The sequence below is a fragment of the Stegostoma tigrinum genome, chromosome 28, assembly GCF_030684315.1.
Source record: "Stegostoma tigrinum isolate sSteTig4 chromosome 28, sSteTig4.hap1, whole genome shotgun sequence".
Taxonomy (NCBI): domain Eukaryota; kingdom Metazoa; phylum Chordata; class Chondrichthyes; order Orectolobiformes; family Stegostomatidae; genus Stegostoma; species Stegostoma tigrinum.
In genome coordinates, this window is record NC_081381.1 from 45,078,759 (window position 1) to 45,105,582 (window position 26,824).

At 41.2% G+C, this 26,824-nt stretch overlaps 1 protein-coding gene across 10 annotated transcripts in view; it reads left to right on the forward strand.

The window, feature by feature from the left end:
* hspg2 (heparan sulfate proteoglycan 2) overlaps positions 1-26,824 on the forward strand; it is a 486,508-nt gene that overhangs the window by 130,069 nt on the left and 329,615 nt on the right. For 9 of the 10 annotated variants that reach the window (XM_059655629.1, XM_059655631.1, XM_059655630.1 and 6 more), the window contains exon 4: positions 19,203-19,274. The exons of the other annotated variant lie outside the window; for it this stretch is intronic. In XM_059655629.1, coding sequence (XP_059511612.1) covers positions 19,203-19,274 — 72 coding nt within the window. The remainder of the gene's footprint in view (positions 1-19,202; positions 19,275-26,824) is intronic. 10 annotated transcript variants of the gene reach the window in all.

A 26,824-nucleotide genomic window follows, 5' to 3' on the forward strand; every position in this document is an offset into this window, starting at 1 on the left:
GGCTTCCTCCACTTCTTTCATTCTACCATTGTTGGCTGTACCTTCAGCCTTCTGGACGTGAAACTCTAGTATTCCTTCTCTGAACCTCTTCACTTCAACTCTTCCAAACTGTTCTTAAAACCTGCCCATATGACTCCCATTAAATTTATTGGCTTACTTTTCCATGAACCCTTTGAGCTGCTAAACTAGACAATAATTATAAATGCAGTTGTGTTAGAACATAACTCCAAGTTATTGTGAATATTAAGTTAGCTGGAGATAATTAGCTGAGGTACTTACTCTTGGGTTTCTTTGATTCTACTTGCTTGAAATTTCATAGAAATACTATTTACCTATTGTTTCACACCCTTTTGTAGCAAGAGGGCCCAGTGGTTAAGCTGCACTCTCATAGATCCATGACCAGAAGAATATTTGGACCTTAACCTGGTTTGTTCTGCTTCAGGTTGGAAATGAGTCGTAACCCTCGTGGAGTCAGTTTCAATACAATTTATCGAATGCCTCCCTTTTAGTCTCAGTCTTGCTCTCATGTCAGATTAGTCAGTTCAATGTTTCCAAATTGGCCCGAGCAGTGGAAAGTTTGTTCTTAGCAAAAGTCTGCCTGTTGCTAATTGTAAGATGCAGTAATTAAAGGGAAAGTAGTGAGTAATTAAATTAACAACTTTACAATATTTAAGGAACAAAAACCAAAGTTGCTGGAAAGGCTCAGCAGGTCTGACGGCATCTGTGAAGAAAAATCAAGTTAACGTTTTGGGTCCAGTGACCCTTCCTCAGAACCAGGACACACAACGTTATCTCTGATTTTTCTTCACAGATGCTGCCAGACCTGCTGAGCTTTACCAACAACTTCTGTTCTTGTTCATGATTTACAGCATCCACAGTTCTTTTGGTTAATGTATTTAAGGTTTAACAACCCTTCAATATATAATTTAAGCATTTCCAGGGCGTAATGTGTGTATAATTGAGTTTTGGATTATGTAGCCTTAAGGCATATTAAGGGGAGCAGTAAACCAAATTTATTTAATTTGAACAAGCAATGACCTAGTCATTATCCTAGATAAATGAAAGTTGTTTATGTCTCTGCAGATAAGCTGATAACCCTCAGGGAATCATTACATTATTCTTAAACTTCTATTTCTTTCCTTTTCTCTGCTTCTCGCCATCTGTCTGGATGAGCAAATCAGGTTGGTAGCTGTGCTGTGGAACAGATTACCATTCCGGCCCTCTTGTGTAAAACTTGTAATGATTTACAGATTGCACGTACAAAGGAATCATATCCAGCTGCACTATGCGATCAGCTTAATTTGGTTTCTGTGGGATGCCTCTGATCAGAAAATGTGAAGCTTTTGTCCCAAAATATTAAACCTTTCATCATATCCAACTGGATTTTTTTTTGTCAACTCAGAAATACACATGTATTATACTCTCTCAGGCACCCAGATGGCATGTAGTAAATCAGAACACTTGATATTCCCTGTGAGAATGGGAACTGCAGATGCTGGAAAATCCAAGATAATGAAATGTGAGGCTGGATGAACACAGCAGGCCCAGCAGCATCTCGGGAGCACAAAAGCTGACGTTTCGGCTCTCTGATGAAGGGTCTAGGCCCGAAACGTCAGCTTTTGTGCTCCTGAGATGCTGCTGGGCCTGCTGTGTTCATCCAGCCTCACATTTTATTAACTTGATATTCCCTACCTGTTCTCCTGTTTGGGCTGAATTGTTCAGGCTAGGTCCATCATCCAGGTGACTTTATGCTGGAAGATTGACAGTTCAGATGCATCAGAACTCTGCTGTAAGGTATGTGTTCATGGTAGTGACTACACTTGACACAGCAAGAGATACTGTAAGATATGAATGTAGGTTCATTCTCGATGTAGCGGCTGATGTTGGACTATCTGTCAAACACAGGAGAGGGCAAGGAATGCACTTTTTGAACAATTGTCTTTAATAGGATGTGGGTGTTGCTAGCAAGGCCTGAAGTTCTAACTCAGTCCTAATTGCCTCTGTTGAGTGGCTTACTAGGCCATTTCAGAGAGCAGAAGCATCACCCACATTGTGATTCTGGACTTACATATAGGAGAGATAGGGACATAGAAACATACAGCGTGGGAAAAAACCCTTTGGCCCAACATGTCCATGCCAACCAGATATCCCAAATAAATCTAGTCCCATTTGCTAGGGTTGGCAAATAACCCACGAACCCTTCCTATTCATGTACCCATCCAGATACCTTCTAAATGTTGTAACCGTACCAGCCTTCACCACTTCTTCTGGCAGCTCATTCCGTACACGTGCAGCCCTCTGTGTGGAAAAAGTTGCCCATTAGGTCCATTTTGAATCTTTCCCTTCTCACCTTTTACCTCCAGTTTTGGACTCCCCCACCCTGAGAAAAAGCCATGTCTAATTACCCTATCCATGTCTCTTGTGATTTTATTAACCTTCAGGTTACCCCTCGGCCTCCGACGCTCCGGGGAAAAATAACCCAGTCTATTTAGTGTCTCCCTATAGCTCGGGCCCTCCAACCCTGGCACCATCCTTGTAAATATTTTCTGAGCCCTTTCAAGTTTCATAATATCCGGGAACTCCAGACTTGCACACAGTATTCTGAAGGATAGACAGGAGATTTATTTCCCTAAAAAGGCATTAATGAATCAGATGGGCTTGTGCGTCAATTAACTGATCTTTCCATCATCATGATTCATGGAGCTAGCTTAATATCTTTTATTGAATTTGAATTCCAGCAGCTACCATGGTGGGATTTGAACCCATATCACCAGAGTATTAGCCTGGGTATCCGGATTGCTAGTCCAGTAACATTACCACTATGCCATTGTCTTCCCCTCACTAGTGACATAGTGACTTTCAGCTCATGCAGCTTTGGGACTTTCCCAGCTGTGTTTATTGCTTTAGTTTCTTTCCCTCACATTGAACAGCGTGGCAAAGTTTCCAAATTCAACACTCCTGTCTGACCTTACTTCAAAGTATCTCAATGCTGGGACAATTTACCGTTAATCCTTTACGGGGTTCAGACGTGTTGGCTTCTGGGCGTTATATATTTAAATACTGCAGGAACCTTCACAGTATAGTTCATGTGAGAATGTGCTTGGATTTATTCTGGCTCCTTTATAAATGCACCTAGTAAGTTGACACGAAAGGCCTCACGAAAAGACAATATGCATTCTCTCCGTCTATTGTGTATGTGGTTATTACACGTCTGCTTCTCTGCCAGGTCATGTGGATGCTGGGTGTGTAAATTTATTTTTGACATTGATTTATTTTTAAATCATCCGTATTGGTTTATTTTAAAATGAAATCTTTCTTTTAAGACTTCTCCCTCTCCTTAAATTTCTAAGGAGAATTTGCAAGGTAAAGACATTATCCAATTCCTTGTGTTGCTTTATTGCTGGAACAAACTTATGTTGGAATATGCCTAAGGAGGGGAGCAAAATGAACCATGCGTGAGGTGTCTTCCCCTGACTTTTCAGTGTCATTCCATGTTTTCTTTGCTTGCCTTTGTTTTCCCACTGACACCCATAAAATTGGCCCTGTTCACCAAGACTTACTTGAACGCTTTGTAAAGCCTCGTGGTTATAGAATCATAGTTGTACAACACAGAAACAGACCCTTTTGTCCAACTTGTCTGCACCAACAAGATATCCCAAACAGATCTAGTCCCATTTTAAGTTTAGATTTAGGTTCTACTGTCATGTGTACTTAAGTACAGGGTACAAGAGTACAGTGAAAAGTGTACAATATCACCATTCCCAGCACCATCTTAGGTACCTAGGTTAAAAAAAACTTAGTTACAGAAATAGAAAAGAAATAAAATTTAGAAAGGTCAGCACTACAGTCTTTTTAATATAAAAGTAGAAGAATAAAGTTTTTAAAAAGTCAAGCATCACAGTCCTTTCTTGAGCCATGGGCCTGCAGATGTTCCAAGCTGGGTTTTCCCCAAGAGGGTTTGGCCTCCCCTGCATTGGATATATTTTCACCCGCGCTGGGTTAAAACCTGCCTGCGCTTGCCAGCTGTCTTCACCTCTGCTAACCTCCATTAGGCACGCCAGGCTTAGCTGCTGCTCACAAGGCTTAGGCCCCGACCACTGCTTCGCTGCTGCTGCTGCCATCTTTCACTGCCACTTCATGATATTTACTAGCATTTGGCCTACATCCCTGTAAACCCTTTCTAGTCATGTACTCCTCTACATGTTTTTTGAATGTTGAAATTGTACTAGCTGCCTCCAACTCCTTTGGCAGCTACGTGAAAATGTTGCCCCTGAGGTCCATTTTTAATGTTTCCCCTCTCACTTTCGACTTATGTCCCCCCGTTATTCTGGGGAAAAAGGCCTTTGCTATTCACCCTAACCTTCTCAGTTGGAGATAAGAGCATTACCCACTAAAACCCAGCTGAATGTAAGGTATTCTAACCACAACTTGCATTTATACAGTGCCTTTAATATCAGCATAAAACAAGTAAAACAAGCAAGAAATGATATATTAAGGCAGGTGACCAAAACCTTGGTCAAAGAGGTAGGTTTAAGGTGTGCTTTAAAGGAAGACTGCAAAGCGCAGAGACTGAGGGAAGGAACTTCAGAGGAAAGGCGTAGGCAACTGAAGGCCAGTGAATCAAAGGAAATCAAAAATTCACAAGAGACTATTATCGAGGGATTTCTCTTTCATTCTTTCACAGGATATGGACATTGCTGGGTAGGGCCGTGGTTATTGCTCATCCCTAATTGATGAACTATTTTGTTGGAGAGTTGCAAACCTTAAGGTGCATGTACACTCTCAGCATGGTTTGGGAATGCAGGAGGAGGTTCTAAAAATAGAAAGAGTTGGCCATGCAAAAATCTTAAACTCTGTTTTCTTAGTTCCTGTGATTAAAGGCCGACTTCACACCAGGTCCTGGGATCTGATTTCTTGTAGGCAAACACAGCAGCTATTTTTGTACCTCGGAGGCTGAATCTGCTTTTTTTCTGGCGTTAGTTAAGTTGGGAATGTTGTGCAAGTCAATTGGAAAATGCCTAATTTTACTCTTGGAAAATGACATCTTTGACTTCAGTTTGATTGGTGGACGGTGACCTCAATTCAGCACCTTGTTTTGAAATAGCTTCCTCCAAGAAGGGCAGGGAAATCATCTTTGATATCCTGGCTAATATTTATCCCTCAGCCACTTCCTTTGAAAGAACCGATGAACCGGGCACTCTGTCTATGGGAGATTGCTGTGTGCACATAGGCTGTTGCATTTCTTGCATTATAATAGTGGCCAAGCTTTATGAAACACTGAAGTGGCTTAGAACACTTTATGGCATCCCAAGGCCGTGAAATGTACTAGTTTCTGTGGTAAGGCTGCAGAGCTGTTTGAAAAGGTCAAGATAATAAGCATATTTAGCATATGGATGTACATGGAATAGTGTAGGTTAGATGGGCTTCAGGTTGGTATGACAGGTTGGCACAGCATCAAAGGCTGAAGGGCCTGCACTGTGCTGTTATGTTCTATGTTCTAAACCAAGTACATTCTCAAATGGGCATTGGTAGCAGTAACACTTAGAGCTTCCACTGCAGGTCTTCGTTAATAAAGAAACAGTATGACCCCACCCTCACCCTGGTGTATGTTTTGCCTTTGCACCCAGTTCCCTCCCCACTTCCCAAAAAGAATCCTTGGGCATTCAATACCACTAAGACTTGAGACAGTTTTGTTGCTGCTCTGAAGACTGTAATTACAGAGCAGTGTGTGGCAGGTATGTTTTGGGAATGCATCAAAGAAAATGTTCTTCAGACGATATCCTTGTCTTTGATGTAATTTCTCTGCACTGGGGAGAAAGGATATTATCAGATCCCTTTTAAATTTACAGTGTTTAGGTTATCTTGTACTTTCTGCCTTTTGAAGTGGGCTTTCTCAATGGTGTTGCTGCTAACTACATGGCTTAATAGATAATGAGTTAGAATCGCTGTTTAATTTCAGTCATGTCGCTATATAATCAGTTTACATTTCAGCAGCTGAAATAATTGTACCAGGGTATAAACTTGTTAGGAAGCAATCATGTTTTCTTAAAAATATGCCATTAAATGAATATTTACATCGTACTGAAGATGATAAGTTCTCTGATCCCATCTTCCATTCCTTGTCTACTGTGTAGCTGCTAGGAAGCTCTGAACACACCAAGCAGTGTGCCACTGCCTAGCATTCACTTCTAGAAGCAGTTGCCATTCATTGACCTTAGAGGTTGTTACCACATTACCATGAAAAGTCTCTGGTTATGTTCTCTTTTCCCCACCCCCAACCCCACCCCCGACTGCTCCTGACACCTTGTTGCATCTGCTACCTTTACCAGTAATGTTCAATATGATCAATGTTCCTTTGTGTCGGTCTTGGCTGGTGATTATTGGTAAAGGACACCACTGTTGCGTATTTACATGGAGACCCTGTTTGGTGATAACAAGAAAGTTTATTGCATGATAGTAGTAAACAACTACATTTAGTCAGAAATAATTACTAGGACCTTGTGGAACTAGTACAGATTCTTCTGCTCCCTCTGAAAACTAGATTCAAATTCCATGTGTGTCTCAGAATGGGTGGGGCTAAGCTCACAAGTGATTAAACTTTTTAGGACCGTGACCTTATAAAGACTCTATTTTCAGCAATTTTAAAGCAGGTGCCCCACATGTCATTGTGTGATCTTGACAAAATAGAAACTGTCAACAGTTTGTTGATTTTTGCTTTGCATTATTATGAAATATATATAAAGGCAATAGTTCCTTAAAGATTTGTGATTCATTTACTGCCCTATCCTACATCCAGTTCGTTTTTAGTTTATTTCTTTCAGGGCTCCCCCCTCTATTTAGTTTTCTTGAAGTCTCCTGAAATTTATCAGTAGGGACATGGGGTTCAAAGAAAGCAAATCGTGGTAAAATTTTATAAGACACAGTTTGTCCTCAGCTGGAGTATAGTGTCCAGTTCTGTTTGCCATGCTTGAGGAATGATGTGAAGGCTTTAAGAAAGGTACAGAAAAAAAAACTCATGAGAATTTCTCCAGAAATGAAGTGGGTTTTTAACATTGAGGGGTGTGGACTGGGTAGATATAAAGAGGCTTTCGATTGGTAGAAGGATCAAAAATGAAACTGTTTAAATTGAGGTAATTGACCAAAGAAGAAATGGTGACCCTAGGAAAACTGTGTCACACAGTGAGGGATTAGGATCTGGAATATATTGTCTGAGAATGTGGTGGAGGCAGGTTCGCTCGAACAATGAGGGTCTGTAATGCACTACCTGAGGGTGTGGTGAATGGAGATTTGGGTGGAGAGGGCACATCTGCAAGGTTTTAGAGAAGAAGGAAATTTTTGAAGATGATGGAATGATTGAGTATGTCTCTTTTGAGGAAGGTGACAATAGTGACCAATGTGAAACATGGAACAGAAAACTAGTTCCTGAAGAGAGGGAGTTCACAAAAGCCAGCAAATGTTGAGTCAAAGGAAGTGAGTTGTGCATTTACAGGATTTTGAGGACAGAAGATATAAAGGGGTTGAATCTTCTGTAGAGGTCTAAGCTATGTCAGGAAGGAGAAACATGACAGCACTGAATTATTTGCTTTGTAGTGGGCACTATAACAGCTTGAATTGCTGGCAATATGAGGTAGAAGTTATTGTTTAAGGGTTTGTATACAGGAGTTTTTAGTAAAAAAGACATTTTTGATAAAGTGGTGCCACTGGGCATTTGGAGTTCTGTCGGCAATTTGAGACATTTCAAAGAACCTGAAGTTATTGTGTTGACCCAATGGCTCTTGCAATATTTTAGCAACTGGACACAATCACGAAACGTGTAGAAAATAAATCACAGTTTAAACTATTTATAAGAGAAGTAATCCATTTAGAGTCAAGAATGGAAAAGCACAGAGAAGATTGGTTCTTGGCATGATTAGCTTTGTTTCTTCAGATTTTGACGCAATGTTTTGAGCTACGATCTTGCCGCCTTCTATCCTCTGTAACTTAACTACAGATGCTGGAAATCTGAAATAAGTGTAGAGAAAGCTGGAGAAGCTAAGCAGGTCTGGCTGCATCTGTAGAGAGAAAAGAGTTAACATTTTGAGTTAAATATGACTTTTCTCCAGAACTGAAAACGTTTGCAAAATGATTGTCTCTATAATGGATATTAAAAATTGAGGAGGAAGGAGGGGAATAGATCGTGTGGAGGCCCAGTGCAAAAAAGAAAGGGGTTTCTAATTGTAGTGAAGAAGTAGAGATGTAAATGGGTGTAAATTAAGGTGTGAAAGGTGGGGGAAAAAAAGAAAAAAATCACTATTTTCCAACCCCTTCCAGTTCTGAAGAAGCGTCATATTGGTTTCAGCATACTAATTCTGTTTCTCTCTCTGGATGCTGCCAGACCGGCCTAATTTCTCCAGCATTTTGTGTTTGTTCATGTACCCTCACCCAGGCTGTCTGGTGGTGGATGATACAGAGAAGGACAATTTGCCATTTTCAGAGTTGACAGAGCAGTGGTGCTCAGTATTAGTCGCAACCCATTTGGAGTACCTGTGTTCAGTCCTGGGTGTCATGAAGGACACTTGAAAGCACTTTAGGCAGCACCGTCTAAACTGTGGTCACTACCACCTCCAGAAGGACATGGGCAGCAGATACATTGGACATATATGCCAGCTGTGTTTTCCTCCAAGTTACTCACTATCCTGACTTAGAATTATATCACTGTCCCTTTTGGTGTCGCTGGTCAAAATCCCAGAACTCCTTTCCTAATGACATTGTGGATGTACTACAGCCAATGGGCTGCAGCAGTTCAAGAAAGCAGCTCTCCAGGGCAATTAGGGGTGGGCAATAAATGCTGCCGCAGCCAATGATGCTGACACCACATGAGCAAGTGCTAATTTTTCTCAGTTTTAAAGAAAAATTGCCTGTCCGAAACATTAAGATAACAAAGTGTGGGGCTGGGTGAACACAGCAGGCCAAGCAGCAACCTTTTTTTCCCGATGAAGGGTCTAGGCCCAAAACGTCAGCTTTTGTGTTCCTATGATGCTGCTTGGCCTGCTGTGTTCATCCAGCTCCACTCTTTGTTATCTTGGATTCTCCAGCATCTGCAGTTCCCATTATCTCTGTCCGAAACATTAACTCTATTTCTCTTTCCACAGATGCTATCTGATCTGCTGACTATTTCAAGTATTTTCTATTTTCCATTTCTAGTTTTCTTCATGGAAAAGATCCTGTACAATTTCTGCAGCATAGTTTCAGCTGCACATGTCACCCAGTGTGATAATAAACATAGAATCCCAGCTGTCCTTGTTATTAGTAAATAAACTTGGTCTGGGCAGAGTGTGGATAGAAAGATAACGGAGCTGTATGTGTGCGAGACTAGCAGTGTAAATTGCTATGCTATTGTCCCTCTGGGCGTGGCCTAACCTTTGAGGCTGACATATCAGCTCAAAATGCTTAGTGGCAACCACCGAGCAATGAGGAGTTACTGCAACACACAACTTGAACCAATTCCCTACTCTCTTAATTGGAAGACCCAACAGGGAGTTTGTGGCCATGTTTAGAGTTTAGGATGCAAATGAAAGACAGTTGGGAAAAGAGAAGGAGCAAATCTATCAAAGGCTCATTAAAATTGTGCACAGATGAACCCACTTTTAATTTATCGGAAATTCTATGTTCTGTTTCAAACAAACCTGTCTTGGATTCTTAGCAATATCAATAGCAGACCTGGTCATGTTTAAGAGCATCTTTAGAGCCATAGAGATGGACAGCATGGAAACAAACCCATGCTGACCAGATTTCCTAAATTAATCTCGTCCCATTTGCCAGCATTTTGGCCCATATCCCTCTAAACGATTACTAATCACATACCCCTTCAGATGCCTTTTAAATGTTGTAATTATACCACCCTCCACCACTTCCTCTGGCAGCTCATTCCATACACCCTCTGTGTGAAAAGAGAGACTTAGCTTGAAAGCTGGACAACCAGAAAGTCTTTGTTTTTGATGCTGAGGTAAATGCATAAATTATTTGGCCAGGGATCAGATTTACTGTGATTTATTTATTTATGCCTGTGGGTTTCTTTAGTCTCCGTCCTACTCTGGTGATAGCTCTATTTTTGGAACAATACCATTTGCAGTTTCCCTACTCCCTGTTTAGATATCGAAGTGAAGCGATACACTAACCAGACTGTTGTCTCACATTAATCTTGATTCCTATTCAACTGATTTCTGTATGTGTTTGAATTTCCTGGATTTGTAATATCCACATTTTACAGTTGATCATAGAATGTGAGCATCACCCTAACTTGAGAGGATATAAACACTTTATTAGACCCTGTAGTCTTTGTGGTGTAGAACCATCCATACTTCTTAGTGAAGGTAACTCTAGGATTATGACCCAGCAACAGTGGAAAGAATAGTCACGTAGTTCCAAGTTAGGATGATGTATGGCTTGGAGGGGAGCTGGCAGGATTTGGTTTTCCCGTGTGTGTGGTAGAGGTGGTATAGATAATGGGCTGGGCAGATGCTATTGAAAGTGTCTTGATGTGTTCCTGCAGTGTGTCTCGTAGATGGTGCACACTGCTGTAACTGCACTTTGGTGGTAGGAGTGAACGTTTAGGATGGTGGATGGAATGCTTGTCAATTTGCCTGCTTTGTCCTGACTTGCACTTTGTAGACTGTGGTCAGGCTTTAGAGAGTCAGGAGGTGATGCAGAACTCCCGGTCTCTGATTTGTTTTTGTAGCCATGTGGCTGGAGTAGTTCAGTTTCTAATCAGTGGTAACCCACAGGATGTTGATAGTGGGAATTCAACAATGGTGATATTTTTTATCACTTGAGAGGTGCATGGATTGTCTTCAGAACATAAGAAATAGAAGTTGGGCCTCAGTCTCTTTCCTAGATCCCTAATCAGTTGAAATTGCTTCTGTCTACTCTTCCTGGTGCCCTGAATATCTTGAAAATTTGGTAAATCGATTCTTCACATTTTAAATTCAGGCAGTCCTCTCCTAGATTTAGAGTATCTCCTTATAATTTGAATTTTGTAGTCCACGGATCATTCCAGTACATCAGCAGTGCATTCCCTCTGAGGCTGATGCATCCTTATGAAAGTGTGATCCAAATGGGCTTCATTTACCTGAAGCATGACTTTTTGTTGCCTTGTGTTCTGTATTTTAAAATGTGAATGGCAGCACTTGCTTAGCTTTTTTGATTAGTCCCTGTCCCTGACGTTTACATGACCAGAAAGGATGGAACAGCTATGGGGATGTTGATGTTGGCAGCTGAAGCCTGGGTTCAGTCCGGCTTGAAGACTTCATTGTCAGCCTGGCATTGAGCCCAGAGCTGGATGAGGGAGAACAGGATATTGACAAACAGTGGGAGGTCTTGCTCAGTACCGCTTAGCTGACACTAGTGCTGTGTGCCTGAGTTTGAGCTGGCATCAGATTAGGCTTGGTGACTGGTGAAGGACCAGTTAGAATTGAGGAGGCTATTGGACAGGAATTTTGTTTACAAATCTCAACCACATTTGGTCTGTGGAGCCGCTTTCAAGAGGGGTTATTGATTTTCAGCCCCAGTGACAGATAATGTTGGGAAATTGTTGGAATCCATTATTAAGGAAGTAATAACAGGACGTTTGTTAAGTCGAAGCACATCAGAGTTACCATGCTTTTGTGAAGGGTAAATTGTATTTGACTAAGGTGTTACAGTTCTTTGAAGATATAACAAGCAAATTAGATAGTGGGGGCTCTGTAGATGTATATCTGGATTTCTATAAGGCATTTGATAAAATACTGCACACAAGGTGAGATTACTTGGGTTTGGATGTAATTTATTAGTTCAGATAGAAGATTGGTTAACAAAAGAAAGCAGAGAATCAGCATAGATAGGCCTTTTTGTGTTTGGCTAACTAACTAATTGCATGCTGCAGTGTTCAGTCCTCATGCCCCAACTATTTGCAATAACTATTAATTATTTTGGATGCAGGGATATAAGGCACTAAAGCCATATTTGCAGATGACACTAAAATAGGCACGTATGTTAGTTCATTCACAGAATAAGACATTTGCGACTGGATATTTTTTCACTTGAGCATCGTGGTAAGGATGATGGGTGAATGGACAGAAGTTTACAAAATTATGAAAGCTATGGATTGAATGGGTAGTTAGAGTCTTTTTCCCAGGTCAGAAATGTCAGTTACTAGGAGACATAGGTTTAAGGTAAAAGGATATATTTATGAAGATGAGAAGGCACATTTTTATCGGGAGGATGGTAAGTGCCTGGAATGTGCTGTCAGAGGAAGTGTTGGAGGCAGATGCAATAGCATTGTTTAAGAGGCATCATAGAGGCAAAAGGTTTTTTATTTAGAAATACATCAAGTGCAGTCAGTGCAGTTTTGGTGTGCCAAAGGGCCTGTTCCTGTGCTTTTCTTTGTTCTTGATATGGATTGGTTATGTGAATGGGCCAAAATTTGGAAATGAAGTTTAGTGTGAGATAAGATAGCCACTTTGGAGAAGCAGAAAGACAACTGAATATCTAAATGAAGAGAAACTTGTGTGCTTCAGTGCAGAGGGATCTGGATGTTGTCGTGGAATTAAGTTCCTAATGGTGACCATGATTCATTTGCAGATGGTGGAAAAGCCCGTCTGGTTCGCTAATGTCCTTTAGGGAAGAAACCGGCCCTCCTTAACTGGTCTGGCCTCCATGTGACTCCAGACCCACCGCAATGTGATTGATTCTTAAACAGCCTTCTGGGCAATAAAAGCAGGTCTAACCAATGACCCCTTAATCCTACGAATGAATTAAAAAAGAAGGGAGGAGTTGAGATTTGCAGATGAGGTGAAATGTAACAGGATTTAGCATCAACAGTTGATGCCGAGTGTGATCAAATGTAAATACAATGCAGTGAAGCTTTTGCTGCAAAGATTGAAGAAGCTGTACTCATTGTGATTTTGCTGTGACTTGAAATAATGTTTGTATCTCAAAAATGCGCAACATATGGATGATGTCAAAGAGATTTTTCTTGGAACCTCTCTCACTCTGTCTTGGTTGCGCTAATGGTAAAGTTGCCATAGTTCAGTTGGACTAATAGGCAGTTGCGGCTTGGACCGGCTACTGACCTGGGTTGAAGATAAGTTTCGTTCCCTACGCCACTGTTCCTGAATAGGCTGTGAATGCAGGGAGATGGTCTGCACTGACAGTGATTTTTTTTTTTAAAAACGTTTTGAGTTGTTTAAAAACAGCAATGTATTCCAGCTGAAATCGGTTTATTTACATTTCCCTTAATCTCAACATTACATTTGTCTTGTAATTATCATAAAAGCTTTTTGCAGACATAAATAAACTTGCCTTTCCTGTACAGAGTCTCATTTTACCACACAGTCTGAATGGGAGTTGGTAAGGAGACCACTGAAGGTTTTTATTTTGGAAATTGATCACCAGACCCATATGTTCACTCGTGAGAATTTCACTTCTGTACTTCCTGGACTGGATGGAAGTGTACCTATGTTTGATCACTAAGTAATGGGGATGTTATAATCTCCAAGTGCTCAAGATGTTTAAGGCTTTGATTGTTTGCTTGTAGAAGGAAATTATTGCCACTGGCTTCTCGAGCGAGAGATTCCAAACTTAAATTTGACAAATTTAGAAATTGCAGTTTTGTAGTGTAATGCCCAGGGATAGCTGCAAAAAAAGGCTTGAAATTACATTTTGCCTTTGCCAGTCTCAGAGTACAGAGTTTTTCAGACAGACAGGTGAGTACATGGAATTTGAGATTTGCAGTTGAAATGGAATGTGACCGGCTTTAGCCCAAATGCAACAATTAATGCCAAATGTGATAAAGTATAAATACAGTGCAGTGAAGCTTTTGCTCAAAAGATTGGACTGAAGAAGCTGTACTAATTGTGATAGTGCTGTGATTTAGAGCCAGTTTATCTCTGAAGTGTTGTAATGGACAAATTCCAAATTTCTTACTCAGAGGTTGCACTAACAGCCATATAATAATGATTAGATGATTAATTTTAGGTTGCAGATGAATGTTAATTATTAAAGTGGGAATGGGTATAATGTTCTCTAAGCTGTGAGGCTGCTCAGTTGCTCAAAATGTCTGCCTAGCAGCTGGAAAACTAGAGGGAGCATAGCTCAGCTGTTTGTTGAATATCACAGTGGGCTCTTTATGTACACCTGAGAGGGCAGATGTATGGCAACATTAGGCTTTGCCTAAAAAGAGAAAAACGTGTGTTCCAGGCACCCTAAGTGACCTACTAGACCTATAGGATCAACAAACCCAGATTACACCCATTGGAAGATAAAGTGAGTGTGATCAAAGGTGCCCTGGCTCCCACATCTGTACAGGAGATTAGGTCTTTGCTAGGACTAGTGAATTATTATGGAAAGTTCATACATAACCTGGCCTCCATCCTGACACCTTTTGTATTAACTCCTAAAAAAGGGTCAGCCTTGGAAATGGCCACGTCACCAAGCCGTAACCTTCAGGGATGTGAAGAAATAGCGATTATCCTCTAAGGTGTTGGCACAGTTTGATCACAAGTGAGATCTGGTATTCACATACGATGTCACCCCAAACAGCATCGGAGTAGTATTAGCTCATAGGCGGCCCAATGGAGAGGAACACCCAATAGCGTATGTATTCCAGACCTTGGTTAATACAGGATGCAAATACACCCAGATCAAGAAGGAAGGCTTGGTAGTCAGATTTGGAGTCAAGAAGTTCTACCAATATCTTTTATGGATGTAAATTTGTAATAATAATGGACCACATACTCCTGCTAAGTTTATTTAAAGAGGACAAGGCAGTGCTGTCCATAACTTCAGGCTGAATTCGGCAGTGAGTGCTAATACTAAGTAATTCCAATTACAAGTTGGAACACTGTCCTGGAGGCAAAGTACCAAATGTGGATGCATTGAGTTGTCTCCCGCTGGCAGATGCTGCCACTGGAAGAGTCCATTATCATTTTAACTTTTATGCACCCACTTCCAGTCACCGCTGACCGTATCAGACTTCGAATGCAGAAAGATCTGCTCCTGGCAAAATTGGATAGCTGGTGGTGATGTAGGAAACCAACGGCCATCACAACCAGAGCTGAAATATTTTTGAACCCAGAGAGACCAAATCATAGTAGAGGACAGCATATTATTATGGGGAGCAACAAGGAGCAAGAGTGATTGTGCCGTGCAGAGGTCACTGCCAGCTACTAGTTGAACTCCAACTGGGTCATCCAGGAGTTTCCAAAATGAAGATGTTATGTCTGGTGGCTGGGATTTGATGCAGATATAGCCACTTTAGTGAGTCAGTGCCCAGGAATGCCAACAGGGACAAAGGTTACTGTCAGTGGCTCCCTCACATTTATGGGAATGGCCAGGTTTGCACATCAACAATGAGATCCTTTCATGGACTCAATGTTCTTAGTCATTGTGGACACTCCCACTGAAAATGGCTGGATGTGCATCAAGTTCATTGGCCAAACATGGGGAAGTGGGACTAATTTAGTTTGGGAACATGGTTGATGTGGACTGAAGAATCTGTGTCCATGCTGTCTGAGTATGTGTTTAATTTCTTAATTCGAAAAGCTGATCTTCTGACAATGCAACACTCTCTCGCTACTGTATTGGAGGTTAACTGAGATTATTTGTTCAATTCTCTGCGTGATGTTCTGAATGTGTTTTACCAATTTGGCCACAGCCAATACAGAACTGAAGGACCTCATTAACCTAGAGCAGTTGACTGTGTCACATGCTGCTTGTTGATTGATTGTTTAACAATGCTGGCTGTACCTGTGCGCTGTGTCCTTGAGGGCAATTGTAACCCTGTATTATGGAACAGTATTTCATTTCTTTTCTTGAGATTGACTTTCTGGTTCTATCAAGAATTTTTTGATTGAAGTAGCTGATTTTATTTTTTGGCATTTGAAATCACTTAGTTGGCTCATGTATGATTTTTTTTATCTTTAGGGAAAGAAACAAAATCCAATGTGTGATGGCCTTTTTGAGAGGTTATCTGACATGATAATGTTTCAAAGTTGTCATTCAAGCACTGAATACATATTCTGGTTCAAGTAGCTTATCCAGTTTTATCCATTCTAAGTGAAAGCAGCTGAGTTGGGAATGGTCCAAACTTAAAATTGTATGTCTTTTACTATAGTATATCATTGTTCCTAGTGGATTCCCCATGATATTACTCACAGCTTATAAGGGTAGGAGTTCTGTGCCATGGAATGGGAGAATGTTATAATTCCACTATTAAGTTGGAGCAAAGTCCTAAGGCCATCAGGCACAACTAAATAAGCAAAGCAGCAGAGTTTAATTGCTTGATGATTGAACTGCATCAAATGGAAATGACTTGTAAATTTCAATTTAATATTCAATAATTTACTTTCTCTTTTTGAGCCTGTTTTGCATTTATCACAAAATGATGACTGCATTGTGACAGCTTCTTGTGCTGATATTCCATGCTGAAGACGATCTATCTGCAGCTCACTGGGATGTAATAACACTCTAGCACCTCCACTGGATGAGGACCTAGTACCGTTGTTGTTGGGAGAATATGTTACAGCGTGACAAGTATTTGTAGACACTTTACATGGGAAACAATTACATTTGTTGTGGAGAATGAGGGCAAAGTAGGATTGCATTACTTTTACACATTTAGTCTACGCTGTACTCACCCCGTTTATTTGTGGAATTAGTTGATTTAATGGGAAATGTTTATGGCTGATAACACGCAGAAACTTGAAAGAGACTCTGCATCATGCAATTGAATTAGGAATGTAGTTTTGCAACCAGGTTTCATAAACAGGACGCATGTGCCGCTCGTCCTTGTGAATAGGTGAATCAGTGTGGGTGCATTACCAAAGTCACTTCCCACTTCTGCTTGTGGATGGACTCCCTGATGGGTATCTTGTGGCTGGAGGCTGGTGGCAGGTCAGAGACTGGAAGTTCTCAGGTAAACAACTCATCACCTGACTCCTCAAAGCCTTTCCAACATTTGCAATACACAGGTAAAAGCAACACACTGTGGAACCTGGAGACCTGAACAAAAACAAAAGCTGCTGCAGAAACTCAGCCTGTCTGGCAGCATCTGCGAAGAGAGAAACAGAGTTAATGTTTCGAGCCCAGTATGATGATTCTTCAGAACTGAAAAGAGCTGGAAAAGTATAACTTTTTATGCTGTTGACAAAGTTAAAGGAGAAGCAAGTGGAACACATTGTGAGGATGCCCAGAGAAAAAGATAAGGAGAATGTTTATAATGGTGAAGGAGAAATAGAGATCTAAAGTAAGTGTAATTATAAGCCTTAACCAGGAATGTGATGGAATACTGCTCAATTACCTCAATGAATACAGCTATAACATTTAAGAAACTACAACGGACAAAGCAAAATATTGAATTAACACTGCATCTCTCATCTTAAATATTCACTGCTACAGCATTGCAGGCACCATGTGCGTCAGCTACAAGATGTACTGCAGCAAATTATTAAGGTCCCTTTGTCAGCCGTTTGGAAAAATACAACCTCTACTTTCTACAAGGGGTTATACGGGAGCACCACCACCTGCAAATTCCCTTCTACAATTGCCGTTCCTTAACTGTTGCTGTGTTAAATTAATGGCATTGTAGATGTGTCTTTAACATGTGACTGCAGCAGGTCAAGCAGGCATTCGCCATCACCTTCTCAAGGGAAGTAAGGGACGCTGGTCCTGCAAATGACATCCACATTCGAATGAAAAAACAAAGTAAAAGTAAAGCCTCTTTTCAATATAATCATACACATTTTCCTAACTGAATCTTGATAGGGTGCGGTGTGGTCACTCTCCCTCCCTGCTTATCAATGCAATGAGTTTGGAGTCCTTTTGAAATAATTTGAAATACAGTTATTCAATCTGCTGCTGAACATAACAGCTCCATTTTCTCTGCCTCCACATTCCCAGAACATGCCCCAGAGTGCAGCCGGAGGAATGAATAATCATTAAAATGCTGCAATGTCTCGCTCACTCATCCACAAAGAATGACTTTGTGACTTTGAGAATTTAGAACATAGAACATAGAACAATACAGCGCAGAACAGGCCCTTCGGCCCTCAATGTTGCACTGACCTGTGAATTAATCTAAGTCCCTCCCCTGACACGATCCCATTTCAGCAAGGTAAAGTTGGGCAGGAACCCTGTTTGCATCTGCAGTCTGGGTAGGTTGGGATCCAGTGTTCTCTGTAAATATTTTGTTGTGTACTACAGTTTATTTCAGTGTACATTATCTTTAAATCTCATTGTGTGATATCAAGTAAGGCACCTTGTGAGCAACTCTGTACTACTTTCTCAGCAGCTGGCTATCTACATCCATGTGCACCTTGGAAGAAATATTGATAGGAACTGGAAGCAAATATAAATAATGACCTAAAAAGGGAAAGATTTACTTCAACACACGTTTTTTTCAGCTGCCTACTGCCAACCAGCTGAAAGTGAAACTCTAGATCATAGGGTTCACTCATTGACATGCTGTGACTGTGTTTCCCACTAATGTATTGGTGACCAGCTTAGTTTTATGGAGGTTGATTATCCATTTTTACCTCCAACAGAAAATGATCCACTTTAAGTTCAGCAATCTGACTATTATATGAGTTTAAGTTGCAACAGAGAACAAATTCCCGGTCATTATCACTCACTACGTGAAGAAATTGTCCCTTGCATTTCCCCTTGCATTTTGCATCATCAGCTAATGGGAATGGTTGTTTCTTGTCCATCTCGTTCAAATTTGATGTCCTGGACACCACAGAAATGTTGAGATTTCTGTTGTAGCATTTGGAGACAATTAATTAGCCTCAAATGTCCTGGTTGAGAATGTGAAAGTGAAGATGATGTACAAACTGTTTTCCTGCAGCATTTAAAAATCACCTTTTGAAGTAAAACTAATCAAGTAAGTACATGATTATGAGCTGATGTTAAGTTGTAAATGGGTTTTATTTATTGATTATATATTCAAGCTTTTGTTATCTATTTTGTATTTTATCAATCATTATTCACTTTTTCTTTTTCTTCTTTCCTCCCTGTCTTCCCTTTTAATCTATTTATATCCTCTGTCTTGTTTCCCTTCACTGTCTTTCTGTCCCACTTATACCCTGTTCTCCTTTTCTACCTTGTTAATGTGTTGCCCTGTGTGACTCTCACTGGTGCTTTCTCTCGCTTCTCTGTTTGTCCACATTTATCCACATGCAAATGTTCAGAGTCCTCGGTGTATCCTTTAATGATTCCAGTTGTAGCAGAAATGAATAGTAGTCCAGAACCCCCTCAGTATGGTAAGTGTTTGTGCATCTAGCATGTGTGCTGTGCTCTAACACTGTATGCTCCTACAGCATTTTGAGTCTTTTGCTCCATTACAGCTAACATCATCAGCACTGCTGCCTGTAAGTATGTCATGCTGCATGTAGAGAAGGAATGGCTTGGAAAGTGATCTCTAATGTGTGCTACTGCTTGTGTGTTAAATCCCTAAACTGTAGGGGCAATAATGGTTCAAAAATGGTGTTTGCCACCACTTCGGAGGGCAATTATGGATGGGTCTCAGATGTTGGCCTTCCTAGTGATGATCACACCACATGACCAGATTTTTAAAAAAAAATGGTAATTTCCTCCAAAAGTCTAAACTGCTCCAAGTACCCCTACCCCGAAATAATTATACAATATGTGCAATTATAAAATGTGTACAGCACAGAGAGGCTCAGACTCTGTCCCCTAGATACTGACTCCAACTATCTTCCTGACAACCGTTTGCCACTGAGCCAGATTATTAACATCAGTGCCATCATTTGACTCAGTTCCAAATTCATATTCTCATTATCATTATGGCTGCCTTTCCATCTCTAATGTCGCTCAAACTTGCATGTACCCTTTCTTACCTTCTGAAACCCTTGATGATATCTGCTTTAATTTGTGACTGCTGGCCAGTCTCTCACGTTCTCTTCGTAACCTTGAGATCATGATAAACATATCCTTGGCCGCACCAAGTCTTGATCAACTGTTACCTCTGTACACACTATCTTGCATTGTCTCACAGTTAAATAATGCAGATGGCAATGAAACGTTTTGTTTGGCAGTGAAGAGGAAAGCCTTAGACTATCAGACCATTGGGCAGAACGTTCTTGAACTTAATCCTGAAAAGGGTGAGATGATACAACTTGGAAGGACTAACAAGGCAAGGCAGTATGTATTGAATGGTTGGGCCCCAGGAAGTACATAGGGTCAGAAAGACCTTGATGTATCTGCCCATAGATCCTTGAAGGCAGCAGGACTGGTAGGTAAGCTGACTAAAGAGGCATATGGGATAGTTATCTTTATTAGTTAAGGCATTGAATGTAAGAGCAAGGGGATTGTGTTGGAGCTATATGTAATATTAGTGAGGCCACAGCTGAAGTACTGTGCTGAGATCAGGTCACCGCGCAATGAGAAGGATGTGATTGCATGAAAGAGGATGCAGAGGACATTCACCAGGTTTTTGCCTTGGCTGGATTTATTCAACTATGAGTAGAGTCTAGATAGGCTGGGGCTGTTTTTCTTAGAGCAGAGAAGGCTGGAGGGGTGGGGAACTGATTGAGGTGTACAAAGTTATGTGGGGCAAAGACAAGGTAGGTATTGGAAATCTTTCCTCTTAGGAGAGGGGTCAGTAACCAGGAGGCACAGTTGTAAGCTAAGGAGCAGGAGATTTAGAGGGAATTTCAGTGAAAGTTTTCACCCAGAGCATGGTGTGCATCTGGAGCTTCCAGTCTAAAAAGGTGGAAAATGTAGGAAATCTCATGCATTTAAGAAGTACTTAGAGGAGCACTCAAAACACTATGACATTCAAGACCATGGGCCAGTTGTTAGAAGCTGAGATGAGGGTAGACAGATGCTCAGTGACTGGCATGGACATAGTGGCCGGAAGGTTCATTGGCTGTATAAAACCAATGACTCTCAATGCTTCCATTTTGAAATTCCCAGGCTTGTTTCCAGATTCCTTCATGGCTGGCTCAGTGTCCACCCTATCTCTATGATGTCCTCTAACCCCACCACATCTGTGCCCTTCTAATTCTGGCCTCTCAAGAATCCTCAATTTTAATCACTGGACCACTGTTAGTTCCACCATCAGCTGATTAATCCCCAGGCCCTGGAATTCCTACCTGATATTTCACTGTCCCGCTTTTCCCCTTTTTAAAATATTCATTCAGACCTGTCTCTTTGACTGGAGTTTTGTACACTGACCCTAATGACCTGGATCTTCTGCAGGGAGGCCGTCATTGTCAGATTGCCTCTCTGCTCCTGCTTAGTGTTTCTGGCTGGATCCTCTGAGCTCAGTTTCTTACAAAATGCAGAACGTATCCTCAATCAAAGAGTTTGCATTGGGGCAATGGTGGATATACCCTAGCTGCTGTAAAGTTGTATCCACTGTGAACGTTAGTGAACGTGGAGGATGTGTGGTAGATTAGGGCAGGTTAGGAGGCATAGTCAAGTTAGGTTGCGAAGGCAGCTGTTAGTGAGGCAGGATAGTGGGGTGTGGTAGTTATTGGATGGCGGGGGCCAGTCAGGTTGGGTTTGGGGTATAGCTGAATCTGGCGATGGTGGGGTGTTAGTCTGGTGTGCTTGGGGTAAATGGGTGCTTGAAAGACATTGTTAGCAGTTTGAACCAAGGCTAATTCGGGGTCAGTATGATCTGAAAGTGCAATAGCCCTAGATATTGCAGTAAGGGGGAACGTGGAGTGTGTGGGAATCAATGATGAAGGTTACTGTGAGTGAGTGAGGATTTTCTTAGGGTGGAGGCTCAGATATTTGATTGTTAGGATTTAGAGCAGAAACTTGTGCCTGACATTTTCTGGATCATATCTTCGAAACAATCCAGAGAACAGGGCAGTTGGCCCACAGAAGTTCATGCTTCCTGAGCAATTTCCAGAGATGTCAATGCATTAAGTCAGCTCTTGCTATTGTCTGTGGGTTTGGACAACTTGCACCTTCCTAGTAAATCTTGTTACCTGGGTCCCTGTGTTTCCCATCACCAGTCAGGCTTATTGGGTAGAATGCAGAACAGGTTGTCTGACTCCTTAATTCTTCCGTTTTAACTGAAGTTAAAGATGTAGTCCCAACACACACACATCTTTAAAACTTCATACTTGTAACATTAGAGACTCTTGATCAAATTAGGATGTTATGGCCTCTGTATCAATACTGCTCAACCCATTATGCATTGTTAAATCTGACTTTTAGTTTGATGATCTCTCTGTAGTTGGGTGAACTAAAAATAAGTTGCTAATGGGAATATGAAACATAAAAGCATTCTGCAAATGAGGGGAATGCAGCCTGCCACTGAAAGACCTGTATGGTTTAATTGTGCATTCCAATATCAACTTGAAGTGTGATTGAACTGAAATTTTGTATGACTGACAAGTTGAATTTTGTTTTACATCTCCACTGAGTTGATTGTAAAGGCAGATATGATGCATGTAATTCAAACCCTTGTTTTTGTCTAATCTCTAAGTTTAGTGGAGTTTTATAGGGCAGGAGGGGCAACTAACCTTCACATGCGGAGTATGTGATGCACATATCTTCCAAGCTGCCTCTCTCAGTCTTGGCACTTTCAGATTTGGCTTGTAGCCAGCTTCACATGAATTGGGCTGTGAGAAGTCAGGTCTCTCCCTTATCTGGAATGTAATGCTGAGCAGGAAAATCCACTTAGCTTACTGTATAATGCTTATACATGTGTTTCTTCTTTGACTTATGTTGCTCAATGAACAATGAAGGTGGCTTTCGGATGTGACTTGATCAAGTCCCAGACGACAGGACGTTGTTTAACAATAGTAAAATTAAAAATACACTCTGTTTCCTGCGGCGCTGACTGACATGCAAAGCTGAGCATTGTTTGCTTTTGAGATAGTTTCCCGCTATTTGCACAGTGAACCATAACTGATCAGATACAGACCTTGTCTGAAATGTAGAATGAGAGGCAACTCACTTTCTTTTAAAAGACTCCCATTTCCCAAATGTCTATTTTCAAGTAGCTGCTCCCCGTCTGTTTGCCGGGTTCTATCTAACATTGAAATTGGCCAGTTTAAACACACCCGCTGTCCAATCCTTATCCTTTCCATAATGACTTTGAAGCTTAGAGTTAGGGCGACTATCCCCAAAATTCTTGCCCACTGATATTTGAACCGTTTGACTGGCTTTATTCCCGAGGGTTAGGTCTATCTCAACCCCATTTCCAATAGGACTATGTTCTGGCATGAAAAGCTGTTCTGCAAGCACTCTAAAAATTTTAATCTGTAAATCTGATAGTCCTTTCACAATCAGGTGTTCCCAGTTAAAGTTAGTAAAGTTGAAATCTCCAGCGACTATAACCTGGCTTCTCTCACACTTATTGTTACTTGCTCCCCTCTCTCCTGACTCTTGAGAGGTCTGTAGTTTCATCCCAACAAGGTAATTGTCCCTTTTTTATTTCTAAGCTCTATCCAGATGGCCTCATTTGAAGACCCTTCTATAATGTCCTCTTTCATTGCTGAAATGATGGTTCCTTTATTAATAACGCAAGGCTCCACTTCTCTTTCTTTAAGTCTGTCCCCTCCACCTGCAACCCATCCCACTCCATGACACCTTAGACCTATACACACTGGAATGCTGGGCTGTCAGTCCTGTCCTTCCTTCAGCCATGTTTTAGTGATTGCAACAACATCATATTCCCACGTGCTGATCAACACACCAGGTTCATCTGCTTTACCAGTTAAGCTTCTTGCATTGATATAGATTTCTGGACTTCCCATGTGCCTTCTTATGCCCATGTCTTCTCTGCCTTCAGGATTGTTTTAGCACTCTTTCGTTATCTGATTTGCTGCTGACTTTCCATCTACTCTGCCAAATTAGCTTAAAACCTTCCCAAAAGCAGGAGCAAACCTCCCAGCAAGGATATTGGACCCATTCCATTTCAGGGCAAACGATCCAGTTTGTACAGGTCCCACCTGCTCCAGAAACTGTCCCAACGATCCAGAAATCTGAAATTCTCCTATTCCTAGACTGAGCTGCATGTGGTGCCAGAAGTAACCCAGAGGTTACAACCTCCACAGTTCATCAACTTTAATCCATTACCTAACTGTCTCAGTTCCTGTTGCAGGACCTCTTTTTTTTAAACCCATGTTGTTGGTACCGACACGTACCACAACTGCTGGCTGTTCACCCACCCCTTCAGAATTTCCTGTAGCCGCTCTGAGACATTCGAGAGCCTTGTTTGCTGGGTTTCTCTACCAATTTCTGGTTTGTTTTTTTCAGAATTCCTGGAATCTGCAGTTATTTGGTATGCTGCTTTGATTGGTGGACTTTTTTAAAAAAAAAAGGTCATGAAGTTACTGGCCAATGCCTGCCTGTCAATGTTTCACAAAAGGCATATCTCATCAGCTGGCAAACCCTACCTTTTGGATTTTTACTGTCAGATGCTGGCTGTGTTTTTTTTCGAAATAGGCTCCATGGGAATTGGCAGTCATGCTTGACAGATTTACTACCTACCTTAAGCAGACCCTTCAGAAGCCAGCTGTCTCTACCTAAGTTAAACAACTATGGAGAAAGATTTCAAAAAGAAAAGTGGTTACTCACTTTGTTGAAGTCACATCTTAATTCGCATGTTTCGTTTCAGTGAAATTTTACAAAACATGCTAGATTATAACACGTACCATTGTAAGAAAAAGGACAGGCCTACCTGTCCCTGAGCTTAATCGGAATTTATTGTAGCAGCTTTTGTGAATTCAGGATGTACCAAAGACTTTACTGACACACTCAATCCGTTCTGAACTATAGTCACAGTTGTAAAGAATGCTGTCAGCCAACTTCAATACCCAGGCCCTACAACCAGTCATGAGATCATCAGTTCCTGATGTGGGATGAGAAATAGCCATTGGTCAGGGGACCATGGAGAATTTGATTGTCCTTTTTGGAAATAGTGCGTTGAGATCTTTTATGAGTCACTCTGTGCTGATCAACAAAGTTGTGCTTTGAAGTGCTTGCTGGAAAACTACACCTCTGGCAGTGTAGTGCATCCTTTACATGATGGCCTGAGCTCCAAGTCCACCATCTTTGAACTGTCCCCAGAATTGACCTCACAAGTCACTGACTGATATAAAATTGCCAAACTGGGACAGCTTGAGTGAGCATCCACCATCGTCACCTCAGCAACTAGAAGTCTACAATAAATTACAGCCTTACCAGCAATTCCCACATCCCAAAGAATGGATGTGAAGCTTGGAAGAGGACAATCATTCAGGGCTCCTGCTTTGGTATTCTGTTAGTCAGTGTCTACAACTCCAGGTGGTCTAGGCCCGAAACGTCAGCTTTTGTGGTCCTAAGATGCTGCTTGGCCAGCTGTGTTCATCCAGCCCCACACTTTGTTACCTTCAGTGTCCAACCTGCCCACCAAATGACAATTAAACTTCCACTGACCACAGCCAGAGTTTATTTGCTGCAACAGCCAACTGCAGTGGTTTGAAGTCAGCTCAGTACCATCTTCGCATGGACAACTAAGAATGGGCAGTAAATGCTGGCTCACATCCCATGAATGAATGAATAAATAAACAGGTTTTGTAGGCTTCAAGAGGCAGGCTAGTTGATGCATCCAATACACTTTAGCTGCAAAGCAGTACACTAGCTTTCATGGAATTGAGTCACCATGATATATCTTCTCTCATTAGATTGGATATGTTGTTGCACATCTGCCATTAAACATTGAAGAATTAACTGTCCAATCCAATTTAACTTGTCCATTTAGTGTTGAGAGCAAATCTCACATTATTACACCCAGACAAAATCTTTTCTCTAAAATTCTTCACATATCCAAATGATGGTGTTTTTAGAACCAGTGCATGAGTGACACCACACTGTTATGAGATTCTACTGCAGAACCAGTACAGATAGACTCTCAAACTCTCTCAATGCCAGTAACAGCTGACAGTCAGAGTAATGTGCCTTTCTCAGGCACCATTCATAACTCTGTGGCCAAGACAATGAATACAGCGTGTAATTCCTAGACTGTACCCACACATGAACAAACAGTTTCAGCAACAATCGTCCTTATTGATTCGAGAAGCTGTCCTTATTTTTTTTAAACTTGGGTGAGAAGTACTTTTCATTGAAATCATGACTATTGTTCAGGCAGGCATAGTGGCCTAATTATGCACAACGATATCCCAGAAACAGTTATGAGATTATCGATGAGGTGATCTCTTTCTGGGGCTTTGTTGTGGCTTGGGGCTGGTCCCCCCTGCGCCTTGATTCATGCCTCAGGATCGTTTCCCTTTATCTATTGGTAGTCAGGGATCTCGGTTCAAATTAAGGCCCATCTAGTAGTGCAGCACGCCCTCGGCTTCACTGTGAAGCGTCTGTCTAGATTATATGGTCCAATCCCTGGAGTGGGCCTTGAAACCAAGTTCTTCTGATTTACAGACCAGCAAACTGATGGAATCAGGTTTGCCATTGTAATGACATTTTTAAAAAATTTGTACCTATGAAGTTTGTTTTACCCAGTATTCTGAATCAGGTGAAATGAATAGGTATTCATAGCTACTAAGTTTGGTATATAGTTGAGAACTTTCACTAGATATCTGAGGTTCAGTTATAGCATAGGTTAGAATAATGTTAATTAGCATTGTCAACTTTTACATTGAGCATGTGCTTCACTGATTCAGTCTAAATAATATATTTCGGTTTTTAAGTTAGCAATTCATTTGTTCCTACATCTGGCACCTTGGTCTTTACTGAGATTAGTGTAACTCAGGGAATTGCTGTACAGGGCAATATATTTTGTGCTGTTCACAATCTGCTTCCTCAGCATGTGGCAAAAATCAGGAAAACA